A 22701-nucleotide genomic window follows, 5' to 3' on the forward strand; every position below is an offset into this window, starting at 1 on the left:
GCAAGAGTGTACAGTAGGAGAATATTTTCCCACCTAGGAGAAACTGTTAGTTATCATTGAAACTCAAAATGCAGTCCTCATCCTGAGGGAATCTCCACTCTAGTGTGGGGTACAGAATGAAGGCCAGGCTGTGTTCAACTTCCTAAGACTGTAATGATATTTTACATATAAATAGCCCCTTACTGCTCCCAAGGAGTTTTTTTTAATAACCATAACAATTTCTTGTACTTAATTTACACAGATGTTGCTAAAATCAATGATGACAAATTTTCATTACTTACACTCATTATTTACATTTGAAGTGGGTAAATTCTTTCACTTTGTAACTTTGATGTCTGGATGCATAAGACCATATTCTAAGCCTTGAAGACCTTGCATCTCTAGCTCTGACTGGTTCTAATTCCAAAATCTTTCTGATTCCAGGTTTTCTTGGTCCCATCCTACCTTCCTCCCTTATTACTGGTACCCTCAACTCCCTCCTTCCTCACGTATTCACCATCACTACATCGAATCTCCCAAAGTTCTTTTTAAATACCATTACTCTGGTGCAATCGATTAGAAGAAACTATCTTTGTGTGGAAAAATCCTTGATAAACTGAGGTGCAGATAAAACTTTTAGGGTACCAGTAATAAAGAGGCAGGGCCACTAAGGAGGATACTGAACAGGACTTTGAGGGAGGAAGGAACAATGACAAGAGGGAAAGAAAGGATGACCAGCATCATAGCGGTGTTGGAAACTTGCAGGAACGGGAACGCCTACCACGGTAGTTGAGTCTGTTTGTATTGCTATCATTGGCTTGCCTCCTAATCTCACCACACCTCGGTGAAAGCTCACTCCACACACAAAGGCTTTGTATGAATGATTCTGTGGGAAAGCTAAGGAAGAAAATTCAACCTTTTAGGTGAAATAAAGGAACTACAGGACTCGTCTGCTAGGAAAGACAGTCCTCTATGGGTCTCTTGCCCCTTTACACATTTTAATGGATGCATTAGTTTCCTCTGGCTGCTGTAACAAATTACCGCAAACGTTGTGGTTTAAAAGAGCAGAAGTTTATTCTCTCAGAGTTCTGGAGGTCAGTAGTTCAAAATCAAGGCGTCGGCAGGCTCTGGAGGCTCCAGAGGAGAATCCATTTCTTGCTTCTTCTAGCTTCTTGGGGCCGTGAGCATGCCTTAATGTGTGTCTGAATCACTCCTATCTCTATCTCCATGGTCACATCACCTCCTCCCGTTTACACGTATCAAATGTCCCTCTGCTTCACTCCTACAAAAACATTTGTCGTTGGATTTAGGTCTCACCCAGATAATCCAGGACGTTCTCATCTCAAGATCCTTAGCAATTACCTCTGTAAAATCCCTTTTCCAATCACTGCTTCCAGTGATTAGGACATGGACATATCTTTTGGGGAGCCACTACACTCTGTTCACCCGGCCTCCCAAAATTCACATTCACGCCACATGCAAAACACAGTCATTAAGGTGTCTCGACATTTCCAAATGGTTCAACCCATGACACAATTAACTCTGAGCTCGAAATCTCATCTAAATATTGTCAGCTGAAAAGTCCCAAATGTCATCATCCAATTTGGTGTGAGTGAGATGCCAGGCGTGATCTGTCCTCACGCAAAATCCCTCTCCATCTGTAGGCCTGTGAACCTAGAAAACAAGTTATTGACTTCCAAAATATAATGGTGGGGCGGACATCTAATAGACATTCCGTTTCAAAAGGCAGCAATTGGAATAAGTAAAAGGATCACCAATCTTAAACAAATCTGATACGTAGCAAGAAATTTTCCATTAGATTTCAAGGCCTGAAGATAATCCTCTGTTGCTCAGGCCTCTGTTCTCCGGGCTCATGGCAACATCATAGGCCTCTGGGCCCTCAACAGCTCCTCCGGCCTTTGCCTCTTTATCACCTTCAGTCAACGATGGCAATGTTTCCGCTGAGATAACATTCTTGAAAAAACTTGTAGCCTTCATTCATGCCACTGAACAAAAGAGCTCTCCACAGGAAATCTTTCCTGGATAACCTCATCTCTGTTCCTGATTGCTGCTGAGATGGTTGAGAGGATCCAGCAACCACATACCTAATCTGTTCCACAGAAGGATGTCTAGCCACACCCTTTGCTTTCAGAGCGTGCTTTCCAAACAATTACCTTATAAATGAGTGTCTGAGTTACAGCTGTTACAACGAAGTACCATCGATTGGGCGGCTTGAAAACAACAGAAATTTATTTCTTAACAGTCCTGGAGATGGAAGTCTAAGAACGTTGTGCAGCATGGTCCAGTTCTGGTGACAGCCTTCTGCCAAGTTTTAGGCTGCTGACTTCTTGCTGCATTCTCACAAGGCAGGAAGAGAGCCCTATCCACATATCCACATGGCCTGATTACTTTGCAAAAACGTGACCTCCAAATGCCAACACACTGGGGACTGTATTTTGACACATGCATTTTGGAGTGACACAAACATTCAGCCCATAACACTCAGCATATATATATATATACACAGATACATATATATGTAAAATATATATATGTAAAACATATATACATATATATATATATGCTGAGTGTTATGTTTTACATACATATATGTAAAACAATCTGATAGGCTGAGATTTTGCCACATCATGAAGTGCTGATCCTTCAAGTTCTCTCTTTCCTCTCACAATTTACTATATCAAGCAGGGAAAAAGCAGTCTACAGCGTGAACATTTTTCTTGAAAATTTGCTCAGCTAAGTATGCAAGTTCCTTATGTAAAAACTGTGTGCTTTCTGCACAACTGTAAAACCCAATTAGGCCAAATTTTCTGCCACTGTATAATGAGGACATCTCCAGCAGTTTCCCACAGCATATTCCTCATTTCTTGCTGTCTCCCAGTGGCTGAGAGGAAGACAGTGAAATGCAGAAGAAAGTGTGTTGGCCCAAGAGTTACTAGAAATACCACGTCATGAATTCACTTTCTACTTCTCCACTTCTTCCTAAATTTCTTCTATGTGAAAGGATAAATTTTCTCTTTCTTTCTCTCTCCCCTTCTTTCTCTCTCAAAATAGCGTATTTTGCACAAGTCAGTGCCTGTCATCTCACTTGCTCATTAGCAGGATCCGTCTCACATATCTTGAGGCAATGTATAGAAAAAACAGACATAACTGAAGTTAGCATTTCTTTTATTATATCCCTGTTGACAGACCACTTCTCTACAAACTTTTGCCTGGGATCTTTTCTAACCATCCCAGCCTGTACCCACCTTTCTTCCAACTCCTTTGATGCCATTTGCAGCTCTTATTGTAGTGTACTTCCTGGAAATCTATCTGATTGCCTGACATACTTATGTAACACGATTTTTCCTAGTTTGGGGCTCTAGAGCTTTTGATCACCTCTTCACGAGACAGCAGTTTTATTAAGTCATATTCTCTAAAGAGAATAATAGAATTCATTTTTTTCTTCTAACATGCTAAATTGAATTTTTAAAATTATCATTATTCATAGTTACTAGAAGCTCCTTTCACTTTCACATCTCCGTATTTGTAATGTCATGCACATGTTTAGAAAACAGGGCTGTTTTCTAAGTTTGCATAAGAGCTACAGCATTTCAAACATAGGAGGTTTGTAAAGCAAGCCTCATGCTTTGTTTTACAGTGATTCATCCAGAACCTCTGAATCGATGAAGTCGATTAATGAATTTGTTTTTGATGTTCTTGTTGTTGAAATATGTTGTGTTGGGATACAAAAGAGATGGTGACTTTAACTTCTTGCATGTTGAATGAAAATATCTGGCACTGTGAAAACACAGGAAGGGAAGTGCACAGAGAGGGCCCCTGAAACCTCAGCTTCACTTGTTTTATGATAAATCTGCCTTTGACCTGGCAGAGAGGGGCTGTGTCTGCTTTGTTCACTGATGTATTCCCCAGTACTTAGAATAATGCCTTGCACATGGTCATGGTTCAATAACAATTACTGAATAAACACTGATTGCTTCACCTTTCCACCTAACAATAAGTTACGCATGTAATAGGAGATTAATAAAGACCAGGTTAAGTAACTAATAAATCCTCAGAGTTCTAGACTGATTCAAAGGAAAATGCTGGAATGCAGGCTACTGTGCAGGTATATACATCAATGAATTAAAATATATATTAATTTTAAAAATATATGCATATATATACATACATATGTTCATGCAAACAAACACACTGTATTTTCTATTTAGAATTTGACAGAACATTTAACTTTTTTCAAAAATCTAGTTATAGGAGAACCCTAAAAAGAAGACTGACTATATTATGGAGTGATGCCATGCCAGACATATGCAAATACTATTAAAAGATGTAAAGCATTTTTCTTTTTTTAAATTTCACAACTGTAACTTTTCTTTTTAAATTTTACTTTAAGCTCTGGGACACATGTGCAGAATGTGCAGGTTTGTTACTTAGGTAAATGTGTGTCATGGTGGTTTGCTGCACCTATCAATCCATCAGCTAGGTATTAGGCCCTGCATGCATTAGCTATTTATCCTGATGCTCTCCCTTCCCCCCCCCCCCCCCGACAGGCCCCAGTGTGTGTTGTTTCCCTCCCTGTGTCCATGTGTTCTCATTGTTCAGCTCCCACTTATGAGTGGGAACATGTGGTGTTTGGTTTTCTGTTTCTGTGTTAGTTTGTGATGTGCAGCATTTTTTAAACTGAAAGGTCTATTAACTGAGCAAAGCCAACACTATATCATAGTGCCTAAGAGCCTGGCCTCTGAGGTTTGAATAGTTCTGTGACCTTGAGCAAGTTTCTTATTTTGTATAAGCCACTGCTTTCCCATCTGCAAAATAGATATAATGTGTACGTTTACCTCATTGCGGTCAGACAATGCATATAAAACTGTAGACCCAATGTCTAACAAATAGTAAATACTTAGACTGTTTTCGTTTTTACGATTAGAATCATTATGCATTACTGAGGGGGCACACTTCTTGAGAAATTTTATAAGGCATACCAATTTATTATCACACTTTCATCTCTCTCTCTCTCTCTCTTTTTTTTAGACAGAGTCTCGCTCTGTCGCTCAGGCTGGAGTGCAATGGTGTGATCTTGGCTCACTACAACCTCTGCCTCCCAGGTTCCTGACTGAGGCAGGAGAATCGCTGGCATTACAGGTGCCTACCTTAGCTAGGAAGGTAGCTGGCATTACAGGTGCCCGCCACCATGCCTGGCTAGTTTTTGTATTTTTAGTAGAGATGAGGTTTCACCACATTGGCCAGGCTGGTCTCAAACTTTTGACCTCAAGTGATCCACTTGCCTCAGCCTCCCAAAATGCTAGGTTTATAGGCATGAGCCACCGTGCCCACCCCCCACTTTCATCTCTAACATAAAAAGTATATCCTGAGCAAGTTTCTATTTAAGTTTCTGAAAATTGCTGTCTAATGGGTAGGAGGATGACACGTTGCTGCTTTTTGCTGAGACACACAAGAAGCACACCACAAAAGCCAAGAAAATATTATCTGTCCATGGACCCTCCAGGAAGTCAAACAAACAGGAAGTGGGGTTACTCAGACCCTGACTCTGAACCTAAGCAAATAGACTCTAAACTCTAAAGTATTTCTAATCATTACTCAGTGTGTATGGCAACGGGAAATGGTCATAGGTCACATTGAATCTTTTGAACACATACATCAGCACAGGAAATCTCATTTTGCAAAAGCATTGTCTTCATGTTGAAAGGACAGTAGTGCAACTGGAAAGCCCCCTCCCCCCCAAAAACAAAGCAACTAAACTTAGAAGCTGTAGGCCCTTGGAAATAACCACACACTGTGTAAAGTTTTAAGCTCTGCAATGTTTGGCTTATGGCTCAGCCCTTAAAACGTTAGAGGAAAAGCCAAAAGCACAAAAGGACACTTACAATTGCTTTTGGAAGGTAGTGGCATCACATTTCCCCTTGCTTCTTTTATTAAAAAAAGAAAGATGCTATTTTCTTAAAAAGTCCTTGCTTTAAGTGTAAAACTTTGCATTCACTAAGGATCTAGGTGCTACTATTCTCCTGTACAGGTGATATTAGAAATGGAAAGAAGAGCTTCTGGAAGGGGGCTGGCTGCCTCAATCCTCCAGTTCCCCAGGTCTGACACTCTGTGGGTATATGACAGGCACTCCATAAAAGTCCCTTAAGAAGGTCACTTAAATAAACAAATGATAAAAATGGATACATACCAAGGATACTGACCTTTTTTTTTAATGTTACATATGCTTTTACAATCTGCAAAATATTTTTTCATTTGCAATCCCCTTTGATCCTCCCCTTGACCCAACAAGGTAGGGAATTGTTTGCCTGTGACTTATGTAAAGTCACCCAGAAAAATGATGGCATTTAACTTACTTTTCAGAGTAGGAATTCTCTTTATGTTGCCATGAACATGAAATGTGCTTAATACATGTTTGTTTCGTGCAGCGGTGCTCAACTGGATGCAATTTTATCCCTCAGAGGACATTTAGTAATGTCTGGGAATATTTTTGGTTGTTACTCTGGGGCAGCTGGAGTAGTGTATTGCTATTAACATCTAGTGGGTGGAAGCTAGGGCTGCTGATCAGTAACCTATAATGCACGGACCAGACACCCCCACCCTACCCTGCTACTTCAAAAACAAAAAATTATCTGGCCCCAATTGTCAGTAATATCTGTGTCCAAACACTGGTCTAAGCAACAAATGGGGCCTTGCTTGGTCTCTCCAAAGCTTGTAATCCCAGCACTTTGGGAGGCTGAGGAGGGCAGATCACTTGAGCCGAGGAGTTCAAGACCAGCTCAGGCAAACATTGTGAGACCCTGTCTCTAGAAAATAAAAATAAACAATGAACGGTCTTGTGAGCACCATTAAGTTCATTAAGTTACTACTTTGTTTAAAAATGTGTCCAGGAATTTTTTGACACTTCCCATTCAGTGGTGGAATCTAAGTCTCCTCCACCTGAATCTAGGTGAGACTTTGTGATTGCTTTGATGAATAGATGCAATTGTGTGATTTCGGAGTCAAGGTCAGGAAAGCCCATCCATTCTGCCAGTTTCTTTTGGGATAGTTTCCTTTGGTGCCCTACTCACTATGCAAGAAGTCAGCTTACTCAGAGGGTGCCATGTGGAGAGGCTTGAGGATATCACAGGAAGAGAGAGAGCTGCCTCCCTCTGATGGTATGCGAGAGACTTCGAGTGAGGCTGCCCAGTCAGGCCATTCTCAAAGCCCCGACCCAAGACACCAGGAGAGATAGTATACGAGGTTGTAGTTTTATGTCACTAAATTCTGGGGTGACTGGTTACATGTCAAGGGATAACCAGAACAATCTATACATTCAGTTACTCACAGTCAAGTGCTCTGGCAAACAGAATGTCTTCCCTCTCCCTTAAAGGGTTCTGACCCATGGAAGTGTGGAAATCTTAACTAGAAGATTGCCATTCCTCAAGTCAAAATGGATTGTAATCAGCCCCTGTGGGGAATAAAAGACAAAGGGCAGTTTGTCAAAGAGATTTTGAGAGGGAGACCCAGTGGGTAGCTTACAATGATGGACAGTGCACTGGCTGGAGTGTTCTGTCCAGATAGAGTCCGGAGCTTTAGTCATTTCAAAGCTGGTTATCATAAGAATAAAGCAGGACGCTGAACTAGAAGATATCTTGAGGTTTCTTCTAAGTCAAAATTCTAGAATACCCTAATCTAAAAATATTTTGTCAGCAGATAAGCATTTTTAAATTGTAACTTGAAAAAATGCACCCTCATGAATAAAAAGAATGGAAATAAATACGGAACACCACTTTATATCCGTCAAACTTCAAGGAGCAAATGAAAATTTATGTTGGTGAAATTGGTAAACTCCCCCATCACAGATGGCTACACTGTTCCACTTGCAACAAGAGCTAAAAAATATACCCACTCTTCGATACAGTAATGCCCCTTCTGGAAATGATCCAAAAGTAAAAAGAAAAGGAAAAACTTCTTGCACAATGATGTTTATAGCCACATTATTTACAATGGGGGGCAAAATATCCCACAGGAAACAACCTAAATATCCAACAATGGGACAGTTGTTAACCATGGCATGGCAGGATGCATTAAAGTTATAAATATAAAACTCACATGGAAGTGTATGTGCAAAATATATTAAGTGAAAAAAGTGCAGTATTTATCTGCATGTAAATAGTGAGTATATCTATGTAAAGATTATATTCATGTAAGCACATGTAAATATCAAAAGAAATAAGCATAAATTTTTTTCTATTGAGTATTTTAGTATGTGTCATTTTTCTGCAAAGATATTTTAAAAGCTATTTAAATATTCAGCTTTATAGAAAAAATCCATAAAATAAAATTATTAATCAAGTTTAGTATTTCACTGGACACATTTACTTCACAGTTAAAGAAAAGGGAGTAAATAATACAAGCAAATATACAGATATATATTAAAAAGTGAGTTGAATTTATTAGCTAAAAATATTTTCTACTATAAAATTTTTAGAATACCAACCAATAACAAATATTGTTTTAGTCAATTTTGAAAAATATCTACTTTTCTATCAGTGAAAATGCCTCATCAATAAATAGTATGAGGGGAATTTGGAAAATTAAAAATCAATATATTTTTTAAAGTGGGCTCTAAAACAGTACTCTAGATTCTAAAGGACTTGGTTATTTTAACCAACTCTCCCACTGATCATCACTGAAAAATCTGGAAGAAATATAAAAAAAAGATACTTAAGATGTCTTCTAAACCATCAAATTGCTAAGCAGATGGGGTGAAGAAAGAAGTTCAGAGAAATGACTCAGGCAGGCAATTAAATTGTTTTTTTGGCTTTTTTTTTTTTTTTTTTTAGAAAGGGCCTTGCTGTGTCACCCAGGCTTACTGCAGCCTTGACCTCTCAGGCTCAAATGATCCTCTTGCCTCAGCCTCCGGTGTAGCCAGGACTACAGGCATGTATCACCATTCCTGGCTAATTTTTTAAAATTTTTCTTTTGTAGAAACAGAGTCTCACTATATTGGTCAGTCTGGGTTCAAATTCCTGGCCTCAAGCAATCCTCCTGCCTTGGCTTCCCAAACTGCTGGGGAGTTGAATCACTTTTTGTCTTGCTAGAGGACAGTGAGAAAGGGGATTCGCCAATCCTAAAAAGGACGTGAAAAGTAAAATCCAAGACCTGTCAAAAGTGGGGTATCTGATAAAGCATCCCAGGAATAGAGTTTATGCTCAAAACCACTGCTCCTTAGATGACATGTGAACCATCAGTAAAGCAACCCTTGAATGGATAGTCTGGGTAACTTAAAAAATATTAAGCCCTAAGACTGTATGAAATTGATGGGGAATTCTAGTACCTCCAGGGTATTGCTTTAATTAGCAAAATCAAGCCTCAGATAAACCTCACTGGTCATCACACTGCCACTGAAAAGCTTCTAGGGTATTGTCTCAATAGAAGCAAATGAAAATGCTTTCTTGCCAGGCGTGGTGGCTCACACCTGTAATCCTAGCACTTTGAGAAGCTAAGGTAGGTGGATCACTTGGGGTCTGAAGTTCAAGACCACCCTGGCCAACATGATGAAACCTTGTCTCTACTAAAATACAAAAATTAGCCAGGCCTGATGGTTCGTGCCTATATTCCCAGCTACTCAGGAGGCTGAGGCAGGAGAATTGCTTGAATCCAAGAGTCAGAGGTTGCAGTGAGCCAAGACTGCATCGCTGCACTCAGCCTGGGGATCAGAGCTGGACTTCATCTAAAAAATACTTAACTCTTTCTATAGAAAAATATCATCCCCAGCCTCAAACTCTTTTGTCGAATAATTTTTTCTAATATAATGTCTAGCTAAGATAAGCAGTCACCAGAGGAATGAAGGCAATATAAATGAGAACCAGCACTAACTTTATAAAAGTTGTGAAGGGAACGAGCTAAACTTAAACATTTTAGCAAAGAAATTTAGAAAAGAACCAAATAGAAACTCATAAACTGAAAAATATAGTAACCAACATTAAGAACTCAGTAAATGTTTTCACTCCAGAATAGACACTGTTGAAACAAAAATTAGTGAATAGTAATATAGGATAAAAGAAACTAACCAGAATGAAATGTAGGCAGACATATGGAGGGACGATATAGTAGAGAGAGTAAGAAACAAAAAATTATAGAATAACCACATTCATGAACATGAATACAAAATTTCTAGGCAAAATCCAGCAACCTATAAAAAGAACATGTTGATCAACCTGGGTTTATACCACAAATATCAGGTTGTCATCATATTTGAATATCAATCAATATAATTTTCCACATTAATAGATTAAAGAAGAAACATTTATGTGATCATCAATAGATGCAGAAAAATATTTATAAAAGTTAATACTAAATTCTAACTTTATCTCTTAGCAATCTAGTGACGAAGGAGAACTGTGTGATAAAAATACTATGCTATTTACTATGCAGTGGTGAAAACGAAAGAACTACATCTATGTGCAACATATAGGTTAATCTGACAAACACAATGTTAAAAAAGTCAAAAATAAAATAATATGTATTTTATAACTGTATTTGTGTGTATACTTAAAATCTAGCAAAATTAAACCCTTGAATATAGCTGTATATTTAATTAGTAGGAGTATAAATGAAAGCAAGGAAATTAAAAGGATTTGTGATTGGGAAAGAACATGTAGAGGACTTCTGGGATCCTTGAAATATTTTATTTTTATTTATTTTTTCGACCTGAGTTGTGGTTACACAACATTTTAAAAAATAATGTGTTAAGCTGTAAGACACGCTTCCATGGCTATCTCACACACCTATATATCTGCTGAGTATGCCTGAGATGCAAGACCCTGGTGACTCTTTACCATGGTATTTCTCAGGGTTGTTTTTGCAGTGAGCAGCTTTGAAGAGTGAGGTAACAACTCCCTGTGGGACAAAGAACAGACTTTCTGACTTGCTACAAAACAGCAGATTCACCAAGCTCAGTGTTCCTTTTCTGTAACGCAATCTACTGCTTGTTTAGGCATCTACGTGGGCCCTCTGTGTTGCCCCTCTGTGTCTTGGCAGGCGAAGGGTACCCGCACAAATATGCTGATCAAGTTGCTTGCCGCGCAATGAGTAATAAAGACTTTTGTCTCTGACCCAGAAGTTTCATGTCTTCTGCCAGCACCCGTGAAATAGCAACAAACAAAATTACTAATTCTAAGTACAGTAAAATGAAACCCAAGCCTTAAAAAGTTGTACATTTATTTTTAATGCATTTTTCTACATGCATGTTACATTTTACAATAAACAAAGGTTTTAAAGTTTACTATACTTGAATTTTGTTTTTTTCTTTCTTTTTAAATACTTTTCTGAGGGCTATGTGTTAGGCTCTGGGAATACAATGATAAATAGGACAAAAGGTAATCATAAAGGATGTATTCAGTGGGAGAGACAGCCAAGCTGAAGATAAATTATGGTGCTGATTTACAAGAGTAGAAAAGGATTTGGGGGAAAAATGTGTTATCTGTACTGTCCTAATACTTTCATTAATCTTGTTACTTGTCAACAGAGTTATCCTAGTTAGACATGTCATGAAAAAGGAAAAACATTTTAAAAGCAAACAAATTCTGTCAAAGAAGTGAAAAGAAATTTGTCAACTAAAGGAATATTTTAGCAAATTTAGATACACTTACAGATAGAATTATTTTTGCATATACTAATTGGAAAGAAGCAGAAATTTTTCAGCTTAGCCTTCATTCAGAAAGTATGTCTTTAATCCTGTTACAGTAGCTGTCATACATGGCTCATAGATTCATTAGTCATTGAATAAAATGTTGCCAAGGACCCTCAATACAAGTGAAGATGATCTGGACCCGTCTTCTCAGCTTGCAATGTGTAGGAGCTATAGCTGAGTTCTGAATGGGTTATTAAAACAGAATGTGACACTGCTATGGAAGGGTCCAAGTGAAGAGTGATACCTAAATTGGATTAGAGGATTGCTAGGCTTCTCAGGGTGCATGAACCCCAGTGAAATTAAGATTTAAGCAATGCACAGAATGGAGGTTGGAGCTAAAGAGTATTCCAGAAAGAGAGGACATGGACAAAGGCAGGAACTTATGGGAATTTGTTTTTCTTTTCTTTTCTTTTTCTTTTTTCTTTTCTTTTTTTTTTTTTTTTTTTTGAGACAGAGCCTGGCTTTGTCACCCAGGCTGAAGTGCAGTGGTGTGATCTCAGCCCACTGCAAACTCCACCTTCCAGGTTCAAGAAATTCTCCTGCCTCAGCCTCTCGAGTAGCTGGGATTACAGGTACTTGCTACCATGCCTGGCTAATTTTTTCGTATTTTTAGTAGAGATGGGGTTTCACCCTGTTGGCCAACTCCTGACCTCAACCTCCCAGGTGGAGGCAAGCCTCCTTGGCCTCCCAAAGTGTGGGGCTTACAGGCATGATCCATGATACTTGGTCTGGGACTTCACTTTTAAAAAGAGCTAAGGTGATAGCTTGCTTGAACCACAGCAAAAATAAAATAAAATAAAATGACACTAATATATTAAGCTGATTATTTGGGGGCAAAAATTAAATACTATATAATAATAAACGCATTTCTTACATAAATTTTTAATCATTTTTCAATGTGGCATTAGATTTTCTCATTAAGGTTATTCATTACATTTTTATCCTGAAAGAATAATAAAGATCACACAAAACTGCTCTAATTTCCAAGGCTAAGTTTTTCCTCCCCTCCACCACCCAGGGAACAATGTTGATAAGTACATAGAAAACTAAGTCAATTATTTTGAAATATCTATTTTCATGCACCAACATTCACAGTATGGTTTAGAAGAGGTTACAAAATCCAGGATGGTTTGGGGTCTCTATTCTAACAAGCATCCAAGGAGCTATTGGTTAAAGGACCCGAAGACAACTGGTAAACAATCTGGAATAGAGTTGTCTGACTGAACTGACCCGAAGCCAGCTTGTGTTCAGTCTGCATTTCTACATGGTATCCATGGAAATGAGATCAGGCCTGCACAAAGACAAACAAAGGCCACCTTCAAATGAATCTGGGAGAATGACAACTGCCAATGTTCGAGGCGTCCATCAGTGCAATAGCTTTGCTCATGCCTTTCAAAACACAATGAAGTAATCTCCGATGCTGACAATACAGTGACTCTTTTATTTCCATTTTTTTTTTTTTTTGGAACACTCTTTTATTTCCACTGCTCTGTTTAAACATTAACCTCATTTTTATACAGAAAGCCTTTCAGTGATTGGGAGTTATGTGTGGCTTCTGTTGCAAAAACTGCCTCTAGACACTTTAACAAATGGAAGAACTGCGGTCACCTTTTCAGAACAAGATAATAATGCAGGAATCTTTGCTGACAGAATTGCGAAGTTTCTGTTACCTATTTGGGCAACAGAACAGACAAGTCTCTCAAAGGAAGTAAAATATATTTGAAAATAATTAACTGTCCCAACAGTCTCTGGAGCTGAAAACATTAGCCAAATATGCAGTTCAAGTTTATACTGGTTATAAAATGTAAATTACGTGTTCAAGAGTTAGCAGGCATAGACTAGATAAAACACTTGAATATAAGCACTTTAATTATGACTAACAAAATTAAGAATAGACATCAACTTCTTTTCTAATTTATGATTCAATGAAAATGTTTTAAAATGCTTTGAAAACAACACTAAGTTACAGGACAAAAAGCTTTCACACTTTACTAGCAAAATCTTTCAGAACCAACACTACTTCTCTGTGATATATGAGACAATTATTTCTAAAAAGATTATTTTGGGGATCTTTATTAAACTAGATAGAAATAAGGAATTGAAAGCTTAACTGGAGAGACATAAATCTATATTTCTAAAAGAACTTGTTTGTTTTTCAGGAAATCTGACTAAAGCACTGATACTAATTCTACCACTGGAATTGGTATGTTATATATTACATGCCTTAAAAACAGCTTATTAATCATAACTACATTAGTGTGAAAAGTATCTTTGAAACCAAAATGTGTAAAATAGGCTCATCAATCTAAGCAGCCTCACTGGAGGATGGGAAATATGTTTTTCCATACCTCTGCTTTCTTACCTCTTTGCATACCTGGATCAACTTCACCTTTCTCTGATCAGCTAATATCCTCTCTATTTCGTAGTCTAGAGCCTACTTTGCCTCCCTTCCCATGATCACCCCTAGCCCTTAATCAGGGGCTCCTTTCTGCCAGAGCTATTACTGGTGCTGGACATCTAACTTTCTTCCCCTCCTTTGTCTCTGATAATATCCTTTGTATAGTCATCAAAGCTCCTCCCGTTCCCTCAGTTTTTTTTTTGTGCAATGGATCTCTGCCACATACAGATACCTCAATGCAATTTTAAAACATAATGAGTATACCATGCAGCACCGTAAGTAACAGACATAAAAAATCTCCTTATAATAATTTTTATGCAAGCCTTTCCCATGTTTGTTTGTTTAAAGGCAGCTGCTCCCATCTTCTCTCTCTTGCTATTTTACCCTCCCTCTTACTATCATATGAAACTTTCTGACACTCTCTAAGTTTCCTCATCTTCCATTTACTTCTCATTACACTCTGTTCTGATTTCTCTTTTTTTTTGCACTCCATGGAGACCGCCCTTTAAGGCTGACAGACTTGCTTGACTTCTGTGAAAAAGTCAACCCTATTCACCACCTCCCCCTTCTCCTCACCTGACCCTCTAAAGCAGTTCCTTAAGTCATGGCCAAAGCCATCTTTTAGATTCTGCCTCATCTTGTTAATGTCATGTCTTCAATTATTCTCTAGGTGCCAGTGACTCCCAAATCTCTATCCTCATCTTACTTTCCTGCCTATTCCTAACACCACTACATATAACTATTTGTTAACTAGGCATGTACACCCAGGTGTACATCAAACTCAACCTGTTGACCTGAACTGATCATCTTTTTCCTCCAACTTGCTCTCCTTCAGCACTGCTTATCTCAGAGAATGGCACAACATTAACTGACTTATCCATATCAGAAACCTGAGCATCAGCCTTGTCTTCTCCCACTCTCTCCACCCCCACAGTAAGTCAGTCATCAAATCCTGTTCATTCTTCTTCTTTAATGCCTTTCCAATAAAGTCTGCACTCTCTTTCCCTACTGCCACTATCTGAGTTTTTACCATCATCTCACAACTGGTCTACCAAACTAAAACTCAAACATATTTTTCCCTAAATGGTCTTGGTGCCTTCCACCTGGCCTCCAACCAATGCACTGTCCTCATCTGATCATGTCAGCCCCCTGCTCAAGGACCTTCAAAACCTTTCTATTGTCCTCAGGATAAAACCCTTGCTCTATATCATGATTCACAAGCCCCTTCAAAGTCTGGGGGTTGCAACTCAGCTTTCACTCTCTGAGAACAACTTGAATACCACATTCTGGGCATAACGACCATCTGCTTTCATTGCAGCAGTATCCTATTCAACAACCTAAACATCTGCCCCAGGAACTAGGAAATGAGTCCTATTGTTAGTTATGTTTCTTTTCTAGTATCACTTTTATCCATTTTAAAAGGGAGAAAGTGTACTCCAGGATCTCTGAGGTTCTTCATGGCAGAAGGACGTCTGAGGAGGCTCGACGCTTCAATGCATCACAATGATATCCCTCCAACCTCTGAATTCAACATGTTATCTGTACCACTCATCAGTTGTGAACACATGACATCTATTATGCTATAGAAATTTATGTTACAGGCCTCTAAGTTATAGAAAATGACATAACCAAGTTTTAAATTATATGAAAATTTTAAAGACACCAAGACATACTATAGTCTTAAATTCCAATAATTCAGAAGTTCAAAGACAACATCAAAGTCCATTTCTTTCCATGAAGCTAACATTATACTGACTTTATTCTTAAGCTAGTTGACATCACAGTTGCAAGATGGCTGTAGTTGCTCCAAACTTCACATATAAACCTGACAGTATTTTCTTTAACAAATATCTCTTAGGAATGAAAATTTGTTTCCTGTAAGTCACACAGCAGATCTTGCTGGCCAATCTTGCATTATGTGACCATGGCTAAATCAGACACACCAGATGCATGGGACCAGTCTAATCACCCTTCAGCCTCACCTCAATTTTTAGCTATGCAGAGGATGGTAACTCAATAAATGGACTTCTGCTAGAAAGGAGGATGGCATAGGGCTGAAATTGGTTAAGTATGCTTCAGGGCTGAGATAATTTCTTTTCCCCATCTTTGGATTTGTTTCCAAATAAACTCCAACCTCTCTTGACCATGTTTCAAGTTTTCCCTGATTCTACCTTGAACCTAACACACAGCCTTACGTAAAGTAGATACCTTATAAGAATATGATCAAATATTAGTCTTATGAAATTTACTGTAGCCAAATCAATAAAGCCTCTATGGATCACATGAAGGGGCATGGGAATCACTGTCATACACAGAGTCTATTGCCTCATGATTTGCAATACCAGGATTCTCCCCTGTAGAGAGCCGTTCTTCTGTGTGTTCTCCTGGTAAATCACTGGTAACAACTAGAAAAAAATTAAGCCCACCCACCTTCCATTTCTTTCACTTGCCAGTCAGAGTGACGATCTTCTATGGTTTCTCCTGTTTTATGCTGTGCTAAATCTTTTAGTAATATCCCAAGCTGAGCAGGGTTGGTAGTCAGTTAAGACTAAAGCTTGTGGCTTTCGGCCAGGTGCGATGGCTCACGCCTATAATCCCAGTACTTTGGGAGGCTGACGTGGGCAGATTACCTGAGATCAAGAGTTTGAGACCAGCCTGGCCAAGATGGTGAAACCCCATCTCTACTAAAAATACAAAAAATTAGCCAGGTATGGTGGCACATGTCTGTAACCCCAGCTACTCAGGAGGCTGAGGCAGGACAATTGTTTGAACCCTGGAGGCAGAGGTTGCAGTGAGCTGAGATCGTGCCATTGCACTCCAGCCTGGGCAACAAGAGCAAAACTCCATCTCAAAAAAATAGGTAAATAAAAATAAAAAATAAATAAAACTTGTGGCCTTAATGATAGAATTTATGTGATACCTGGACACTTTTGACCTCAAATATTTTCCCCATTCTTCCTGAAATTCTTACCTTTATGCTCACTGACTGAACATGTGTCTTCATTTTGCTGAATACCTAAAATTCCATCATGAGAAGCTCATCTCTTTACATTAACAAGCTTCCCCCTTTTAATATCTCCAGGGCTGTCAGCACATGAAGACAGGCAGCTGTCATCAACCACTTTGGAAAGAATTCATTTAACTGACACAGCCGCTCACAGATGCGGTCTCTTGGTGTTGAAATCTACCTTCTTGGCGGTCATCCCACAAGGTGGTATGGGTAACACTGGAATTTTAATTTTAGGGAAGTGGGGGAGGCAGTGATGATATTTAAACAACCACTTCCAAACCAGACTGCACATCAGAAAGATGTGAGTCATTGTAAATACTAAATCCTGAACCCTAGTCCATAAATATAAGTCGCATAGTGGCTCAGGAGCTAGTATGAGGAGAGCAACGCTTAGTTGAGGTTGGGCAGGTATAGCTAAGCCACGGGAGAGAGAAGCTACTTTGTCAGGGGGCGGCCTAAGGCCATTAAGGGGCGGAGGGTGAGAGCAGAGAGGTGGTTTAGGGTGGACCCCGCAAACGTAGGTTACTCAAGCTTTCCTTTTTGTTGCAAAAGTAAAACTTCTCTACTTTATAATTTTGCTTGGGATTGTGTCTTCTGGCTTTGGATAACGCTAGAAGACGATTGACAAGGGACAACGGCAACAATGCAATGAAGGCAAAGGGGGTATTTGGAAAATATTTTCACACTAAATACGGTATAATCAGACGTAGTCATAAGAAAGAATGGTGTATATGGACAGCTTTAGAGTGTTTACACGTGTGGGCACATGTGTGGTGCGTGTGTGAATGTGTATTTGTGTTCAGGAAAGGGTACAGTAAAGAAAGATTAGACAGGTAGAATAAACCTTTTTATGACATGCCAAGAAATTTGCACTTTATCCTCCATGAGCTGAGGAGCCACTAACATTGGAAACAAAGTGGTAATTGGATACATGTAAGTGTCTTAGAAAGATATCGCTGGTGAAAATGTAGAGAATAGGTTGGAGGGATAAGAAATAAAACCCTGTTTAAAAGTTACATACACACAGAAGATGAGGGACTTATCTGGGTAGTAGGCGCTGCATGAAGGGAGGAGAACCAAAAGAACTTGGAGAGTAGCTGCGAGGTTCAAAACATGGGGACAAATTCCTGGCTTCCGTGTTTGTGTGATGATCATACTGCCGTGAAACAATGGTAGCCAACAGAGGAGAAGATTTTGGAAGGCACTAATTAAAATCAGTTTCAGAAATGTTGAATCTGGCTTATTTACAGACTATCTAGCTGGAGAAATTTGGTGGCTGATGGAAATACTGATCTGGAACTCAGGAAGCAAGTCTGGCTGGAGATAGTGACCTGTGCAGGGAATGGGCCCAGAGACACTCTGTAGAATGAAGAAGAGGATTCAGGATGAAACTCTGCAAACACCAACAAGAAAAGAGCCTGTGAAGGAGAGGAAGGGAGGAAAGGAGAAAACCAGGAAGAGAACAGAGGCCTGAAGTGCAGGGTGTTTCAGGAAGAAATTAAATATTGAAAGAAATACTTTTTTACAGTGAGAAAAATTAGAATATTTACAGACTGAGGGGAAGTTACATGAGGGAGAGAATCTGAAGATGTGCACTGAAGAGGGCTGACTGCTGGGTCAGGGTTTTAGGGCTGATGAAAAAGATGTGATCTAGAACCTGTCTGGAAGGAATATCCTTGGCCTGTGAACACACTAAAGAAAATGTTTCATTTTAAAATTACACTTGCTTTCTTCCAAGGGCCTATATTTAGTTCACAGATTACCTAGGCATCTGACGTTCTGTCTTTTTCATCCTCAAACTGCCCATTTACCATTTCCATGATATTAAGCCCTTAAAAATGAGCAATGAAAGGTGATAAATATGGGGCTAAACTATGAGTACAGTTTCTTAAGTACCTGTAAAAAGGTTTCTGGAAAGCAAATTGAATGTAAGTGTTAAAATGAGATTTGAAGGTGATATGTTTCTAAAGTGGTTTGCATGCACTCTGGAGAGGATGTCAGATGTGTAAACACACATGTATTTTATGCATATTAACACGTATATGCATGTATGTTATGTATATACAACTATATACTCAAGAAACAGGTTTTCTCTTAATTTAAGGTCATCATAATTAAGCTCTGTCACACACATAACTTATAAATTTGAACCTTTGTATATGTTCATATTATGCAATTGTATATGCATATAATTTTTAAATAGTTGTATGTGTGAGTAGTGACAGTGAATGAGAAATGTTATACAGATAGGGTAATGCCATACAAAATTTAAATACCGTTGAGCTAGAGATTTCACTTATTCGTGTTAACCTGGGATACTCATGGTATCAAAGAATGATGCTGCTTCTCCAGGCACCTCAAGTGATACCACAAATGACAGAGTTTTCTTATGATGATCTGAAATTAAGAGAAAACCTGTTCCCTGAGTATACAAATGACTGGAGCAGGGGGAGGGAATAAATACACAGAACTGTTGCAGATGTTATTTTAGATCATCTCTGCTTGCTTGCCCTGGTGAGTCCTTATTAATGCCAGGTTAAGTCTCTGTTCCTACCTTCATGCCTTGCAGCACTACATTCCACTAAAGCGTTGCTCACTGCTGTTTAAAGAACAAGCCTCAACACCTCAAAGATAAAGTGACGTTATGTTTCCATAGCTTCTTTTAATACTGTTGTTTAATATGTTCCAATAGCTTCTTTTAATTACAGAGGGATGAAAAGCTTGGGTTTATATTTCTATTAGCTCATTTTCAATGTGATGTACAACTTTACCTGAAACCCCTAGATTAGGGTTGGTGGTCCCGCAAAACAACTCTTGTTGCTCCCGGGGAAAGTATCTATGAAGCACCCAAAACAGGTGAGAGAGAAAACCTAAGATGCCCATTGTCTGCTGGGGCTGGGGACAGTGGCGCTATTTCCTTCTTGTCTCTGACCTGGAGAAAATGCCACCAGGTTGACGTGGATTAGGATTCATTGCTCTACAATAAAGAATAGCAAGTGGCTCAATGCCAGTCTCAAAGGAGGACAGCTTAGGAAGCATTTACCTCCTTTGTAAAAAAAGCACACACACACACACACACACACACACACACACACACACACACACACTTTAAAATCAGAGACTTTTTTTTGTTTTGTTTTGATCACTGTTCAAACTATAACATACAAATGTGACTCCTCCCTCCAAGTAAACTAACGTACTTAAATTTGAGCACACTCTAGTTCTGCCTAATGGTCAGAAAAAAGTACTCACGTGTGCGCAGTAGTCCCACAAAAACTCCCCACCGCAGCCTTATTTCCTCCTCTTAGTGTAAAAGAACTCAGGAGGTGGGCGGGCCCCACCGCCACAGCAGTACAGTTAGAGCCGCTGCTCGGCTCATTCTCTCATTATGGCATCTAGGATCCACAAATGGAAAGAACTTTTCCTGGCTAAGTTTACATTCGTTGAATAGTCGACTTACAACAATAAGAGGAAGGCAGAAGGGAAGGAAAAATTCCCCTCTGCCAAGTACTTAAGTGGTGCTTGGTTTATTCCAAGTTCCCCCTGAGAAGAAACACAGTGCTTCGTCCTCAAGTAAGAAACAGAGGCATTATTCACATCCTTGGGTTGAAAAATAAGCATTTTGGGGCTCATAGGCTTCTGCAAAGCACTGTGCTGGGGAGCTGCAGGCCGCCGTCAGCACTGGATTTCGGGTTCCCCTGGTCCCTGGCAGGCGCAGCACCTGTCCCAGCCAGGGGAAGTTGGGCTGCAGGACCCGCGGGCTCCAGGACAGCCGCGGATCCCCACACTGCCCATGCCTGAGTGTGTGCGTGCAGGTGTGTGTGTGTGTGTGTGTGTGTGTGTGTGTGTGTGTGTATACCTAAAACCAAAGCACTCACCGAGATGACTTTGGAAAGTGCTTAACAGACAGGGCCAGACACGCCTAATAGGGGCAAGGACTGGGAGAGCACGAAGGGGAGTAAGAAGTCTCTCTTTCCAAGCGGCTCCTGATGGCTGGGGGCACGAGTCCACGTGGAATCCAAGGGGACACTCACGGAGCTTGCTCCCAATCCCTCCCGCGCGCCCCCGGGACCCGCGCGAGTCCCTCCTGCAGCCGCTGCGGAGCGAACTCCCCTCTTACCTTGACTGAGCGCTAACACCAGCCGCAGCCGCAGCGGCGCGGCCCCTGTCCGTCCTGGCCCCATCCCGGGTCTGCCTGGGGACCGTAGCCTCGCTGGGTTTGCGGAGGATACCCTTGATGGAAGGATAGGAGAGCCTGCACACTCTAGAAGCTGTCGGGAGGGCCTCTCTCCCCCGCCCGCCCGGTGAGAGCAAGGAAAAGTTGCTGGGCAGCTCCGGCAGCTCGGAGGGCCCGCCCCCGCCCCCCCCCCCCCCCTGTACGAACACCGGATCTGCCCCCGCCGCGCCCCGCCCCACCCGGCCCCGCGGGCTGCACCTCTGCTAGTCCACGCCCGGGGCACCGCACCTTGGCTCCGGTACAGCGGCCCAGCCCCGCCAGCCTGGAAGCGGTGGGGATGGGGATGGCGCCCTGGCAGGCTTTCCTGCTCTGGACGGGACGGGTGGGCACCTCCGACGGGCGAGCGCCCGCCCCCGCAGCCTGTCGCCAGCCCGCAGGAGATGCCCCAGTCCCCGGGAGGACACGGCCCCGCCGCAGCCCTCGGCAGCGCCTGGCTCCTGGCAGCGGGCGCCGAGGGCACTAGCCCTAAACCACAGTGCCTAGGGGCTGCGCGGTGCGTCGCTTTCTCTCTTTCCTAAGTGGGTGGAGAAAGGGACAAAAATAAGCTTAGAATGACCAGGTTAGAAACTAACTCATCAGGAAAGAAGATCTGCTCACAGGTCATGATTATCCGAGGTGATATTTAAGCAATACCTGCTGCAAGAGCTGCGTGCGAGTGTGTGTGTGTGTGTGTGTGTGTGTGTGTGTGTGTGTGAGAGAGAGAGAGAGAGAGAGAGAGAGAGAGAGAGAGAGAGAGAAATCATCATTACTTCCTCTCCTCGGAGATATTAAAGAGCTAATTTAATGACGGAGTTCGGGAGACTTACTTCAAGGCCAGAGAGAAGGCTGAGAGCCCATACATGCACTGTGACTCTCCCTCCCTATAGTACACCGTGATGTAGACTGTGACCATTTTCTTCCATTATTTCAGCCTCACATCTGGAAAGAGAACATTCTATATCCAAGATTTTTACTTAAAAACCTAAGAAATAGGAAATTCATTTTTCTTCTCTAAATCTTATGTTTTATCCCTAAGTTCAGCCACAAATTTCCCTGCACATTGCCGAAACCAGAATTCTTCCAGTGACTACTTTTGTGAAGGAACAAAATGTTTTCATAAATCAAGCTTAAGGAGTTATGAGTCTAATAATCATCATTACTGTCATCGTTCCAGATCTCATGGAATGCTACTATGAGCAGAGTGGGATGCCTGAGATACTGCCTCTAGGAAGCAAAGTGGCTCAAGGTGGGAAGGACTTAATAATTCATAAAAATCAAGCGCTTCTCTTTACCATAGGTGGGGCTGAAGTATCTCATTGTTAAACTATTAAATTGGTATGGATCAGATGTTGCTGCTGACGGGTTATGACTAAAACCTTTGAACCCAAATTATATAGCCT

The 22701-nt window shown here is 40.6% G+C and overlaps 1 protein-coding gene across 2 annotated transcripts in view; it reads right to left on the reverse strand.

Annotated features, from left to right (window-relative positions):
• The window catches only part of ITGA2 (integrin subunit alpha 2), a 100013-nt gene extending 78578 nt beyond the window's left edge, over positions 1-21435 (reverse strand). The window contains exons 1-2 of one of the 2 annotated variants that reach the window (XM_032281079.1): positions 21206-21294; positions 7325-7447 (exon numbers count right to left, since the gene is read on the reverse strand). In XM_032281079.1, the coding sequence (XP_032136970.1) occupies positions 7325-7382 (58 nt within the window). In that variant the 5' untranslated portion in view covers positions 7383-7447; positions 21206-21294. Of the gene's footprint in view, positions 1-7324; positions 7448-21205 lie in introns of both variants that reach the window. The other variant, XM_032281071.1, reaches the window with a different exon arrangement.
• Positions 21436-22701: the final 1266 nt, after the last annotated feature.

This window comes from Sapajus apella, unplaced genomic scaffold, assembly GCF_009761245.1.
Source record: "Sapajus apella isolate SASKATOON/1434 unplaced genomic scaffold, GSC_monkey_1.0 scaffold1, whole genome shotgun sequence".
Classification (NCBI taxonomy): domain Eukaryota; kingdom Metazoa; phylum Chordata; class Mammalia; order Primates; family Cebidae; genus Sapajus; species Sapajus apella.